Source organism: Vanellus vanellus (assembly GCF_965231255.1).
Source record: "Vanellus vanellus genome assembly, chromosome: 6".
Classification (NCBI taxonomy): Eukaryota; Metazoa; Chordata; class Aves; order Charadriiformes; family Charadriidae; genus Vanellus; species Vanellus vanellus.
In genome coordinates this window covers 1,545,219-1,558,134 of record NC_138911.1, presented here as the reverse complement: position 1 = coordinate 1,558,134, position 12,916 = coordinate 1,545,219, and the positions used below count along the sequence as shown (strand labels likewise).

General features: G+C 47.3%; 1 protein-coding gene across 1 annotated transcript in view; it reads left to right on the top strand.

Annotated features, from left to right (window-relative positions):
• Positions 1-3,708: 3,708 nt before the first annotated feature.
• Positions 3,709-12,916, top strand: part of DAGLA (diacylglycerol lipase alpha) — a gene marked incomplete at both ends in the record, with an annotated part of 32,424 nt that continues 23,216 nt past the window's right edge. The window contains 5 exons of the mRNA XM_082485232.1: positions 3,709-3,803; positions 4,355-4,566; positions 6,968-7,069; positions 7,671-7,809; positions 11,080-11,167. Coding sequence (XP_082341358.1) covers positions 3,709-3,803; positions 4,355-4,566; positions 6,968-7,069; positions 7,671-7,809; positions 11,080-11,167 — 636 coding nt within the window. The remainder of the gene's footprint in view (positions 3,804-4,354; positions 4,567-6,967; positions 7,070-7,670; positions 7,810-11,079; positions 11,168-12,916) is intronic.

Here is a 12,916-nt window from a genome sequence, read left to right as displayed (position 1 = left end):
TCTCTGTGCCCCTTTTGTGTCTAGTCCAATTCCCACCCCCTGGCCATTCAGTCCATGCCAGAGGAGACACCAGCAGCCCTGAGCCTTTCCCAGCCCTGCTCCCACAGCGGTGCCTGATGTCATCGGCTGTGGCCGAGGGGCTTCCCGCGCACGGCCGGGACTCCAAACTGAGCCCAAATCCCTGCTGCAGCGCTCCCGGTCCTGCTGGCGTCTTGGCAGCAAGAGAGGAGGAGGTTTGTGGTGCTGCGCTCGCTGCTGGAGGGCTTTCCTTCTCTCCCGTCACTGTGCATCTCTGACAGCATCGCCCGCTCTCGCTCCCGGTCCTCCTTCCCACAATTCACATACAATCTCCTCAGAATAGGGATGATGTCACTTCCTTCCAGAGGGTGCTGGGGGGTGTGGAAGGGGGGAGTCACGACCCCTGGCTCGGTGGCTTTCAGCAGCCCCGATGAATAAATGAGCTTGCTGTCTTGGAGGGAGGGAGTTGCTCTGAAGATGATGCCCGGCTCTGTCGGCAGGCAGTCACCACGCCGTCCTTCCCTTTGCCGAGTGGGATTTTCAATGGCTGCAAGAAGAGTTTGCTGGTCCCTCCTTCGCTTGTGATGTCTGTCTCCGTGGATATGCACTTTTCCTGAAATATCCTTACGGGAGAGAAGAATGTGCAGCGGCTGGACCACATGCCATGTAAGATTTCTGCTTCCATAGATCCTTCTCTGCTGTGAGGGTCAAGGGCTCTGGACTCCTCGTGCACAAAGCTTCTGCCTGCATGTGCTTCCCCCTAATTTCAGCGTTGGGAGCTTGGGGCTGCTCGTACTGGGGTTCAGGTTTCAAGGTCCTGGGAATTTTTCACTCTGCAGCAATTTTAGGGGCAGTGCAAGGGATTCTTGCTGTTGCAAAACTAGGGTGAGTGGTCTCAGGGCTGTTTGCACTCTGACCTTCCACTTTCCTCCCATTTCTCTCCTAGATCCTATCTTCATCATCTTAAAATGTAACTCCTGGGATGAAGCCAGAGAGTCCTCATGTGCTTTACTCTTTTTTTTTTTTTTTTTTTTTTTTTTTTTTTTTTTTTTTCTTCTGTGGGCTTTACAGTCTCAGGCCTTCTATCATCTCCCTTCATTCCAAACTGGGGGCAAGGCCCCAGACCTCATGGTTTAGGTTATCTATACACAGTCCTTGAAAATAATTTGGGACTCTTTCTGCAGTGTGCTGGGAGCCTGGTAAGCATACAGCTGGGAGTGACAGTCCCACAGTGAGTATTCCCGTGTGTGACAGCGAGTGACGGACTGCTCTGCTCCGTCCTCATCTCTTGCTGTGGATAAAGGAATTCAGGTTGGATGTTTGCTGCTCTTGCTGGTACCCTGCCTCTTAAACTGGCAGAGGGTGGTGAAAGCAGGCAGAGCGCAACTGCTTGCGTCTGGAGAGGTGGAAGAGTTGTGGAAAGCGCGTTGGCGGGATGCAGCCATATGCCAAGGGATGCCGGGAACGAAGGTCTGAGCTTGGCTGGGAGGTGCAGCGGTGACCAGAGGCAGAGTTGAATGAGCCCGCTGGAAAGCGCGTCCGTGTATCCCGAGCAGGGTTAGCAATATTCAGGATACAAGCATTTCGTACAGGCAGGCGGGTTATTCCCGGCAAGGCTAGAAGTTGCCAGATGGCTAGAGGAGTGAGCAGTTTGAAGGTAGAGCTGCAATGTACTGAGTGCTCTGATTATTATGTGCTAAGGAAGTGTGAATCCAAATGGTGTTGTAATTTCACATTCGCTTTGTTTGTGGAATAGAGCATTTCCTTCACCCAAGTGAGTAACGTACTGGAAGTGTGTCAGCCTGTTAACTATGGAATCTCCCGGAAAGTGTGAAAGATTTGTGTAGGTTTTTCAATACTTGGTGACTGAAACGGGTAGGAAGGTTTAGTCCACCGGCTGTGGGTGTTGGGACAGGAGCGGGGACTCCTCTGTTTTGAGATGGTCGATGCGGTAGGTAAGTGATGGAGTGACCACACCCGAGTAGTGAATGGGTTTTAGTAGGACAAGGCTGTTTCTGTTACTGCAGTGATCAGTGCTGTGATACAGTCTGTGCTCTGTCACAAAACCAACACTTGTCTTACTTGGAAGGTTCAAATTAGTTTAAATGCGATTATGTTGCTCCTCCCCCCCTTTTTTTTTTTTACCCAGAGCGCTAAATTAGAGACATCATATACAAGTTTGGTTTTTTGCCTGGTGCGTTGAGGTGTGACAGACGATATTCCCTCTAAAATGCTGTTGGGAATCCTGATTAGTAAGTAACAAGTGTGGACACTTTGATTTTTCTTTCTGTGAGCCTAATAGCAAATTGCCAGATCAGTACAAAGAACAGTTATTACTTCAGAGGTGCAGCTTCAGAGCGGCACGGTCAGTGCAGGTTGTGGATGGAGCCCTCTGGCAGCAGTGCATGAACATGAAGCTTGGGAGGTTAGTGGGGTTAGAATAGGAGAAGTGCTGTGATTTGGAGCTGTGATGCATCAGTTGGGAGAACGCAGAGCTCTTGAGGTGGTGGCTTGGAGTGGAGAGGCACAGGCCAAGGTGTGGTGTCACCTGGTCTGTGGTAGCGCATGGGGGTTACGGGTTAAGAAGGGTGACGGGGTTTAGGATGTGGAAGCGAGGCGCAAGAATGACTGCTGGAGTCAAGGAGATCACTGGTGGCTGTGGGCAGACTGCTTAGACACAATCTCAGAAACCAAAGGTTGACGAAACCAAACAGGAGTTGATGTTGTGGGTCGTGATTGAAGCGTGTTATGCAAGAAATGCAGAAGGGAGACTGGGTGTGCTGCGGGGAAGGACCGGGCTGCTCTGATGCAGTGGACTTGGACTGGAGCGGGCTGGAGTACGTACAGCAGAACCAAAATGGTGTGGGAGAGCTGTGCGGGGAGGAGGTGTCTGGATAGCCCTGTGGAGTCTTGTGACTTATACCACTGCTGTTTCTTTTTTTAAAGGGTTTGTGAAGCTTTAAAAATAGGAGTACAAACAAAATGTGGGGAGGAACAGCCAGCCCCTCAATCTTCGACTTTTTTAATTGTTAGTGCCTGTCAGGGCCAGTGTGAACACAAAGGAGATGTGGAGCTGGCAGGGAGCTTCTCTCTGCAACTGATGGTTGAGTGAGACATCTCCTCGGCGCTTGCTCCCTCAGCTGTTGGGAGCCAGTCAATAGCTTCCCCAGATGCTGCCGCAAACTTCTAATGGGTATTTTGGCTTGCCGAGCCAAGCGAGGGAGGGAACTGCTGGACAACAAGAAAAGAGGCAAGGCAGCAGACGTGCCTGTGGAAGAACATTGGGAATGGGCCCTCATTAGGGTTGAGGCCAGTATAGCCTGTCCAGAACATCCCACAGTGAGTGCTTACACGCAGCCCTAACAGGATTCCAAGTAATCTTGTGAAGTGGAGCCGGGTGAGTGGTGATTATGTTCAGTGAGTTACCCACCTGCTTCACCTGATACTTCCCACTCTTTAAACTGTACGTTCCTCTCCTGTGCTCTCCTTCTCGAGCGTGCCATGCCCCCTGGTGCTGGAAGGAAGAAGCTCTGCCATCTTTGGTGTTAAATAGGATAGCTCTCAGGTGCGGTCCTTGTGCTTGTGTGGGGCTCTCCTGAAGGGGTTGAAGAGGGGCAGCAGCAGCTTTGATTCTTTTCTTTTCCAGGAGGTGAGTGTCGTGCCTGCTGAACTTCCTCAGACCTGCTAGCCATGCCAGGGATTGTCGTGTTCCGCCGTCGCTGGTCTGTAGGCAGCGATGACCTGGTTTTGCCAGCCGTCTTCCTCTTCCTCCTGCATACCACCTGGTAAGTGAGAAAGGCGGAACGATGGCTTGAATTCTCCCATGAATTCTTTTTGCTATTCCTGTTTCTTGCAGCTGTAATTCTTCCTGCGCTTATACATGCGGCTGGAAGGCTTGTTTGGGGCATTTGTGACAGACACCAACCTAATTTGCAGCTTCTAGTTCTTTGGATAAGTTCTATTCTAAGTTCTAGTTCCAGTTCCAAATAGGGAGCCTGACCAGAGCTCCCTGTGTCCTCCAGTGCTACCCAAGGTTGTCCACTGGAGTTTGGGGCTGTGTTTTCTGTACAGGGGCTCAGAAAAAAAAAACAAATTGGACTGGCAGATCCCATGGGATAATGTGACTCGACACAGATCATCAAATTGTTCTGACTGGGGTAGCAGGGCCTCTGGATGGCTTGTGGGGAGGAGGTTTCCAGACCAAATTAATATTAATTATAAGTAGCTGTGGGACACTGAGGATCCTCAGTAGCTTTGTGAAGAGAGCAGGTGTGGGATGTTACATGCAGCTTTCTTTGGCTTTACTGCTGGTAACAAGCTGGTTTGTGACTGGCAGGTTTGTGATCCTCTCTGTGGTGCTCTTTGGGCTGGTGTACAACCCCAACGAGACCTGCTCGCTTAACCTGGTGGACCACGGCAGAGGCTACCTGGGCATCCTGCTCAGTTGTATGATCGCAGAGGTGGCAATCATCTGGCTCAGCATGCGAGGCAGTATCCTGTACACAGAGCCCCGGGACTCGATGCAGTATGTGCTCTATGTCAGACTGGGTAAGAGGCAGCGGCCTGAGGCCTCCTAATGACTCAGCCTCCACACTGCCATCTGCTATTGCAGAAGACTTCTCTCCCCACACCCTGACAAACACACAGCTTCTGAAAGACATCCAGATGGCCACTTGTATGTGATATGCATCTGAATACATCACATATACTGCACCCTGTCATTGCTGTAAGACTCTCATGCAATGCCCCAAATATCTTTCTAGCAAACCTTTAACTTGTCATCCTCATTGCGATGCAGGTACATCCTTTTCCTCTAACAAAATATGCTCCCCTTCTGTCTCGCGACACAGATCTGCCACAGTGAGATGCATCTACACCTCTCCCCCACCTTTTTTTCCACACGTATGCCTGTATCATAGGAGAACGTCTGCGTAAATCGTGGTGGTTCTGACCCCGAGGCATGTGCATGTCCTTGCCTGTCATACAGACACTAAAGTCTACACCCACCTACCTTGAGATGTATACTTGACTTCCCGACTCACATGGGATGTATCTCTCCATCCAGCAACCTGCCCTTTGATACTCCACCTCCAGGACCCGTGAGATAAATAGGTTTACCACCTGCTCACTGGTCGTGTCCTCTTTCTCAGTGCATATTTGTCTTCCTAAAAACATTTCCTGTTTCACTCACCCATCAAGAACTAGATCAGAAAAGAGACTGTTCCTTGATCTCTTGTTCAGGGTTTCTCTTTTTCTTCCCTCCTCTTCTCTGTTGTCTTCCAGGTCCAGACAGTTGATCAGATTTTTCTGTGCTGAGTGAAGATTTTAAGAGAAAAATCTTTTGGAGATGCGGAGTCAAACCCATTCCAAATCAAGCATCTCCTGGTTTTGCATCTCTGTTTTTGCTGGATTGTTTTCCTGCAGAATTTGCTAAAATTATGGTTAACCTTGCCTGTCTGGGAGAAATTTCCACCTTTGAGTGCTAAGTGCAAATCATTAACATGAAAAGCAAACAAACCTTTCTCTCCAGTTTCCCAGACACACTGCAGTCTCCCTAGGGAAGCACGTAGAGCCTGACAGTTTCCAGACTAAATGGGGCAAGGGAGGTAGAGAGAATCCAAAGAGCCATTTTCCTGCCCAAGAAATATCCACAATTTCTTCCTTGCCTGCCTTAAACTATACATGCGTTCAGGGTCTCTATTTACAGTGTGAGTCTTGTATATGCTTGTTTTGTGAGGCTTTTTACTCTTAATGGCTTCATCGGTTCTGATGATAGAAATAGGAGCGTGACCATTGTGTGGGCAAGGTCCATGTGACTGTCCCATTTTAAGCGTGTGCTGTTCAGTGCGTATGAATTTAGGGAAAGAGTTCCAATATGAACCCAGAGAGTCTCATCCATGCTACTGCAGCGGGTAATCTCGGAGGGGAGACAAGCTAAGGCAGGCAAAGCCTAGCTCAGTTTAAGAACATAGGTTGGGCTGATCAGGAACCAGGTCCAGCCCTGGTTCCTTGCCCACCGCTCTTGAAAACTATTTGCTTATGTGGCTGTTAGAACTCGTCTTTCCAGGCTAGCGAGAGTCTGTAGGTATCTTACCGAAAGATACCGTGCCAACATGTAGATAAGGAGGGTGGATGGTTATTCGGCTGGGTTGGAACATGGGTTCAGTCTCAGCTCCACCAAAGGCTTGCTAGGTGTTACTTAAGCAAGCTATTTACCCTCTCCATACCTGATTGCCCACCTGTGCTTTGGGGTTGTGATGTGCAGAGACAGTGTGAGGATGAGCTTCAGAGCAATGTTTCCCATCTCTTTTGTTTCAGGGAGCCCCTGTCAACCCCCAGTTTCTTGTTCGTTACCATGGTAACATGCAAAACCGAGGAGCCAGTAAATATCTCCTTAAGGACTGTGTCCTGGGAACTGTTACTGGAAGGACTGCAAAGGGCAGAGGTGCTGGGAACGCTTGCTAAGGGTAGTAAGCGGGATTAATCCTGGATACACACTGCTGTTTATTTCATATCTTCGAACTAGGCCAGCTGTCCGAGGTGGTTAAGACCTAGGTGCTGTTACGGGGTGATTCTTGTTAGCTCAGGGAGTCTTTCCTCTGCTGTGGGCAGAAGGTATGGTTATCCGATTCACACCTCCGGTACGGCCAAGGGCACTGACCGGTCCGACAGGCCGGACCTTTGTCAAACTGCGTGCCACACCGGTCTGTGTGCATGTGGTCCTTGTGTCATTTAGGAGTAGTTAGGATTAAGGACGCAGTACGTTTTGGGTTCATTTTCTTGAACATCACCTTTCAAAGCATTAAGGCCCAGTCCTGCAGTCATTTATTCTGTGCAGCTGTCCTGTTAAAGAACCTGTCTTTGGGTTTCCTCTCCAGAAGACGGGGAGAGGCAGTCATTAATCCTTAGGCAGATGCTGCTACTATCCATTGTGTTCCTTTTGTTTCAGCTATCTTGGTGATTGAGTTTGTGTATGCTATTGTGGGCATCGTTTGGCTAACGCAGTACTACACTTCCTGCAATGATATCACAGCAAAGAGTGTCACTTTGGGTATGTATTTGGAATGTGGTTTGTGTGCATTCCTGTGTAGTGCAGACATCCTCTTGCCTTGGAGAGCTAATTCATTCATGCATGTGAGGATTGACTGTTGGAAGTGGATTGTAGCTGTAAATGTGGTGCTTGTTTTCCTGAGACGTTATTGCTCAGAACAGTTGTTCATTTGTTTGCACTGTCTGCACTGAGGCAAGAATCCGTGTTCCCATGGAAGGGTCCGGCTGGGGAGTCTGTAAGACCTGGTTCCTCTTCAGTTCAAAATGGCTTTACTGTTTTCCTGGAACTCCTTTTCGATCTCAGCCAGTCTCCTGCGGGGGGGGATGGGCTGGTGATGCTAGCGTTGCAGTCCCCGTACATACTCAGTGACTATTTAATGGCCTTCTGCATGGGCAATCTCCTAAAACAGCTGGAAAAACCAGCTGTGATTCGGGAGCCTTTCCGGGAGGATTTCCTTCTGCTGCAGCTGGCTGCAAGAGTATTTGGGGTAATGTTATCTGCCCGGCAGCAATGGGAGAGGTGGGTCTGATGTGTGTGGTGAAAAGTAGAAAGCGAGGCTGCCAAGGCTTACGGGCAGAGCACCTGACTTCTTTCTTTGCAGGAATGGTGGTGTGCAACTGGGTTGTCATCCTGAGCGTCTGCATCACTGTCCTGTGCGTCTTCGACCCGACAGGCCGGACCTTTGTCAAACTGCGTGCCACAAAGCGGAGACAACGTAACCTGAGGACGTACAACCTGCGGTAAAGCTCTTTCTGGAAGGGTGTCTTGCTTTTTTTTTTTTTTTTTTTGACATTCTCCTTGCCTCGCTTCAGGGAGCATTCAGCTTCAGGCATTGCTTCCTTTTGCCCGTGAGGGTGATTTTGGAAGAATGCAGCTCAGACTGTCAGGTGCTGTGTGTGGGCATCTGTATCCAAAGGAGGCGAAGCAACGCGGTATCTGGCTGGATTGTGTGTTAGTCACCGGGTTTGTGAACCCTTACAAGCCCCTTGAGCCAGCGCTGACCACGACAGCTTGTTTGTCCTGCCTGGAGCCACGTTTTGCCTGGTAACAGTGAGCCAGTGCTTAGATTTTTGCTTAGGTTGAGGCAGCACCACCTTCCAAAGCCCCTTTCCTCCTTTATTTTTGTCTTCCAAACACGACCTTTTGGCCTGAGGTTTCTTGTCTTCTTGGTCTTGGCCAAGAAGCAATTTCTTTTGTGTTGGCAGTCCGATCTTTTAATTAAGAATTGATTGCATCTTCGAGCTGCTCAGATGGGGATATGAAAGCTTTTTTTCACCAAGCAAGGCGTTTTTCAGAATTTTTTTTTTCCCAGTAGCGGGACAACACAAACAGGCTTTGTTTTCTTACGCAGTCTTGACATATGTAACTGTCAGCAAGGAATGTGGCTTTGTAGGACTTGAGGGCATAAGGTTTTGAATGCTAAAAAATGAGGCTTTTAAGAAATACTCTGCAAACTTTGCATTTCTACTTGGGAATGTATATTCGGGGGGGGTATTTTGAATACATGCTCTTCCAATGACTGGAAACGGGATCCTTCAGGTTGTCTTTTTGAGGAAAAAACAGACTTTTCTAAGGACCGCGCAGCAAGTTTGGTTTGAAGGAGTGTATTTTTTTTTTTTTTAATTGTGGAATGTGAGACATTCTTCCTAACCTGTCCAGTATGTCACTAACACTAGCCTTGAATATTTGGAGTTAGTGCCTCATTAACCTAACACCTGTGATTACTGCGTTGCTATCAGGACAGTCCCAGAGAGATGGGGGTGTGGATCTGGTACCCCACACTACATCAAAGCTGTTTGACTTGATGCAGTATTTTTCCAAAGGGAAACCGAGTGCCACAGATGGCAAAGATTTTTTGCCAGAGAACTCAAAAGTAAATCAAAACAACCCCTAAATGATCTCCCCTGTGAGGAGTTTTGAGATCTCCGACAACTGAGACAACTGAGTGAAGGTATTTGTCCCTTGGGCCATGGCCAGGTTTTTTCCCTCCAGGCCTGTAACATTTTCGGAGAGCTTGTGCCTGCTGTGTGCCGATTTCCACTCTAGAAAGGGAGTGTTAACAGATGTTAACAAGCAAAATGCTGTGGGCTATAATGTGAAAGGGAAACATAAAATGCTACTATGTTTCGCTACTAAAGCAATTGTTTTCAAAGAATATGTTTTGAAATTCTCCACTTGCTTAAAGCAATCCTTTCCGAAGAACAGATTATAAAATTCTCTGCCTGTTTCTGGATTGTGATCCTGGAAGATGCTGCGGGCCAGCCATTCCTACTGAAATCCCTTGGTCTGCAGCGATACGTGCCTTCTGATGTACGGCAGTAATTTGACCTTTGTATTATCTCTAACCCAAGCCGGTCCTCTGTCTTAACTTGTGAAAAAACTTGATTTGTTTGTCACATTAAGGGGATGTGTGACTTTGGCTTCGTTTTTGTGGTGCTCTGCTGTAGCTGTTGGACTCTGTTACACAGTGGCTTTCCTTTACCAGTGGCATCGTGATGTGTGTGGGCTTTTATGTTCTTGCAGAGCTAAGAAAATAAAACAACAAAACAAAAAGGCTCAGCTAATTGCTGAGGCTTTTCTAAGAATCTTGCTTTGGAGCTCATGCTAAACATGTGGAAGTTCAGTGTTAGGAAGAAAGAATTTGGGAAAAAGTTGGAGTGAAAATAGCTCAGAGCGCACTTGCTTGTTCAACCCCCGCGGTGAAGTTGTGAAGTTCTTTGCATTGCTGCCCGAGTTCTTTGGCATTTGGTGGAGCAAACTGAGTTCTGCCAGCGCTGGCTTAGGACACTTGTGCTCCTATTCCTCTTTTGGAGTCTTCCATGGAGGTTAGGGATAGTTGTTTTGAAATGCTCAGGCACAAGCTGATGGATCGCCCTGCAGGATCTGCTCCTTCTGTTGCAGGCAAATACTCCTTTACCAGCATCTTTTTCTTCCAGGTGCAACCCACTTTCTCTGCTTAGGCTTTGCCTGATGTCATCACCTGCCAGAAAATAGAAGTAGTCGGTTTTGGTTGGTCTGACCTGTGTTGAGTCAGTCTGTGGTCACATTAAAAAAAAAAAAAAAAAAAAAGACCCTGCGTTAGAGGAGCTCTGGACTTCATTATGTAGGTAGCATGGTGCTCTGGTGCAGAATCACAGTCACCCACTTCAAGGCCACTAAACCTGGCTTGATCTAAGGATTGTTTGCGGGTATACCCGTCAAAAATAAGGGATTGTCGCCCTGCAAAACGCAGTAACTAGGACAAGCTCACAGCAGTGAACTCGGCTATAGTTCATTTTAAATAGGGTTGTCCAATTAGCTAATTTTGAAGCTGAAATTGAAATGTCATATAAACCAAATGTGGGTTGAGCTAAACCTTCTGTATTCAGCTGTTTTTTTTTTTTTAACCTTTTCTAAATTGAAAGAGAACCTCTAGGTTGCTTTCCTTTTTTTTTTTTTAATTGAAGTTATGCACCATACTTGAATAAAGAGTGCAAATTGTTTGAATTCTGAGACTGCATTATGTTTAATAAATATATTTTTTTTCCAAATAAGCTATTTATTGGGAAAAAAATTACATAGCTCCTCTCATACTAAGTGCTCAGAGTCTTTTGTACCATTCCCACCCCCTTGCCCGGAGGCAGAGTTTTCCTCCGGAGTGGTAATACACCCCAGCATGTGATGTAGTTACCAGCAGACCCTCCTTCCACCCGGAGCGCCTGGTGCTCTTCGACACAGCAGCTTCGTTACAGCCATCCCATTCAGGCAGGTCACCACGTATATAAATACAGAGGCTCGGTCCTGGCCAGAACAGCTAAATTATTGACCTTCCTGTCCTACAGAATGAGCTGAGTTGTTAATCTATATGCAGTCTCCTTGTCTCTGCTAGACCAGGATAAATAAAAGAATACGGTTTAGCGGGCATTTTACCGGTGATAGCGGAGGCTGTGTGACTTTGTATTGGATCCTATTTGCTTGCCATCGCGTTCCCCTGCCTGTCCTCATGTGCGTACTCTGCCCTTTATTTATAGACACCGCCTGGAAGAAGGACAAGCCAGCAGCTGGACACGCAGACTCAAAGTTTTCCTTTGCTGCACACGGACAAAAGACTCTCAGTCGGTAGGTACCAAATATCTCCTGTCCCAGAGCAGGCTATGTGTATGACTGCCCATACGTGGGACTTGGCAGAGCGTAGCAACGTGGGGGTCCTGCTGTCAAGCCTGGACGATGTGTGTCTCGCTTCACTGTGAGCGTTCTTTGAGATCTCGAGGCACAAGGAGTCCAGTGAGCCTTCACAGTAACGCATGCAAAGGACTGGAAATCCCTTCTGAGAAGCAGCAAGCTGAGCTACGCTCAGAACTACCAGGCTTGCAATCTCGCTGCGTGCCAGTTCCTTTTCCTTCCTTTCAGCGCAAGTAGCCTGAATGAGCGCTTGCATTTCTGCGGGAGGATAGCTGTGTTCCGTGCAGAAACAGAAGCTGATGTTTCCCTCTAGATGCAGATGTAACATCGCTGAGTAAGGCGGGTGTCTTTTCATAATGGCTAGTCCTAACCCTCTGGTTTTGAATATTACAGGACTCTCTGAAGGTAAACTTAGGAGCACTGAAAAGCAATGTTGTCAGTCTTAAACCCTCCTCCTGAAGTTGTTCTTTTCCTCACCGTTGCAGTGAACTGGGATAACAATTTTAAGTGAAGATATCAGTGGAAGAAATACATATTTTCATGAAGGTTCAATATTTGACAACACTTTTTGGTCGGCTTCAGTTTGCTTAGGCTGTTTCTCCTATTTTTTGCATCAGTCTCATACACTTGAGAGTGACCTCCTTGAAAACAGGAAAATGGAAACCTCTCAGAATGAGCAAAAGAATACTTCTGGATTACTAACAGTCAAAAACTATTACTTAATACATAGATTCACATGAAGATCATTGGTTTGAAGTTTTGCTCTGTTACAGTTGGGATTTTCCCTTGCTGGTATCTGTCCAGCAGGAAAGGGTAAGAGGTTTGATATTGCTTCCCCAAAATTTAGCAGTCTTACTGGAAGCAGTGGGAGCAGGTTTTGTGCCTTAGGGTGGTATTCAGCAGGACCCCTGAGGACCTGCTGGGGAGGCGAGTACTGAGGTAGAAAATTTTGCTGATGACTCCTAATATTTAAGTTGGTCAGAATTATAAGTATTTGAGAACTCTGGAAGGACCACACAGAACCAGGAAATTGTTATCAAAGATAGAAGAAAGTCATAAAGACGAGGTGATGTGTGCGCATCTGAAGAAACAATTTAAAGTACTTGCATGTATATGGGCTCTGAATTAGTTGCAACCTCTCAGGAAAAGAGCTAGGAGTTATCAAGGACACTTCAGCAAAGACATCAGTGCACAGCAGTGGCCAAAAAATCAGAATAACGTTTTAGCTTCAGTAGAAGGGCATAGAAAATCACAGGGAAGACACCAAGGGACCGACCACATCAGTCATGTCCTCACTAAATATAGCCTGGTGTTTGGTCTCCTCAAAGATGCATCAGAAAAAGGAGCATATTGGAGAGGATATGAACTTGTATAGGAAGAAAAATGAGACTGGGATTTTAACCTCAAAAGGGAAAGGTATAATAAGATGAAGGGCTGTGTAAGAATAATGGAGAGTCAGGTGAAAGCTACCTGAACATTTGTTCGTCACAGATGGCAGCCGGTATGAATTAAATTAAAAGGGTTTGTTGGTAAGTGCTGTGTAGTTATCTGCAGGATGCACTTTCCAAAGTGTGCACGGCTGCAGGAATTGTCATAGCCCTCTTGCAGAAACCCCGCGATGTGTATTGGCATGCTCATCCTCCCAGTGGCACACTCCCTGCAGTACTGGATGAAATGCCACCACGT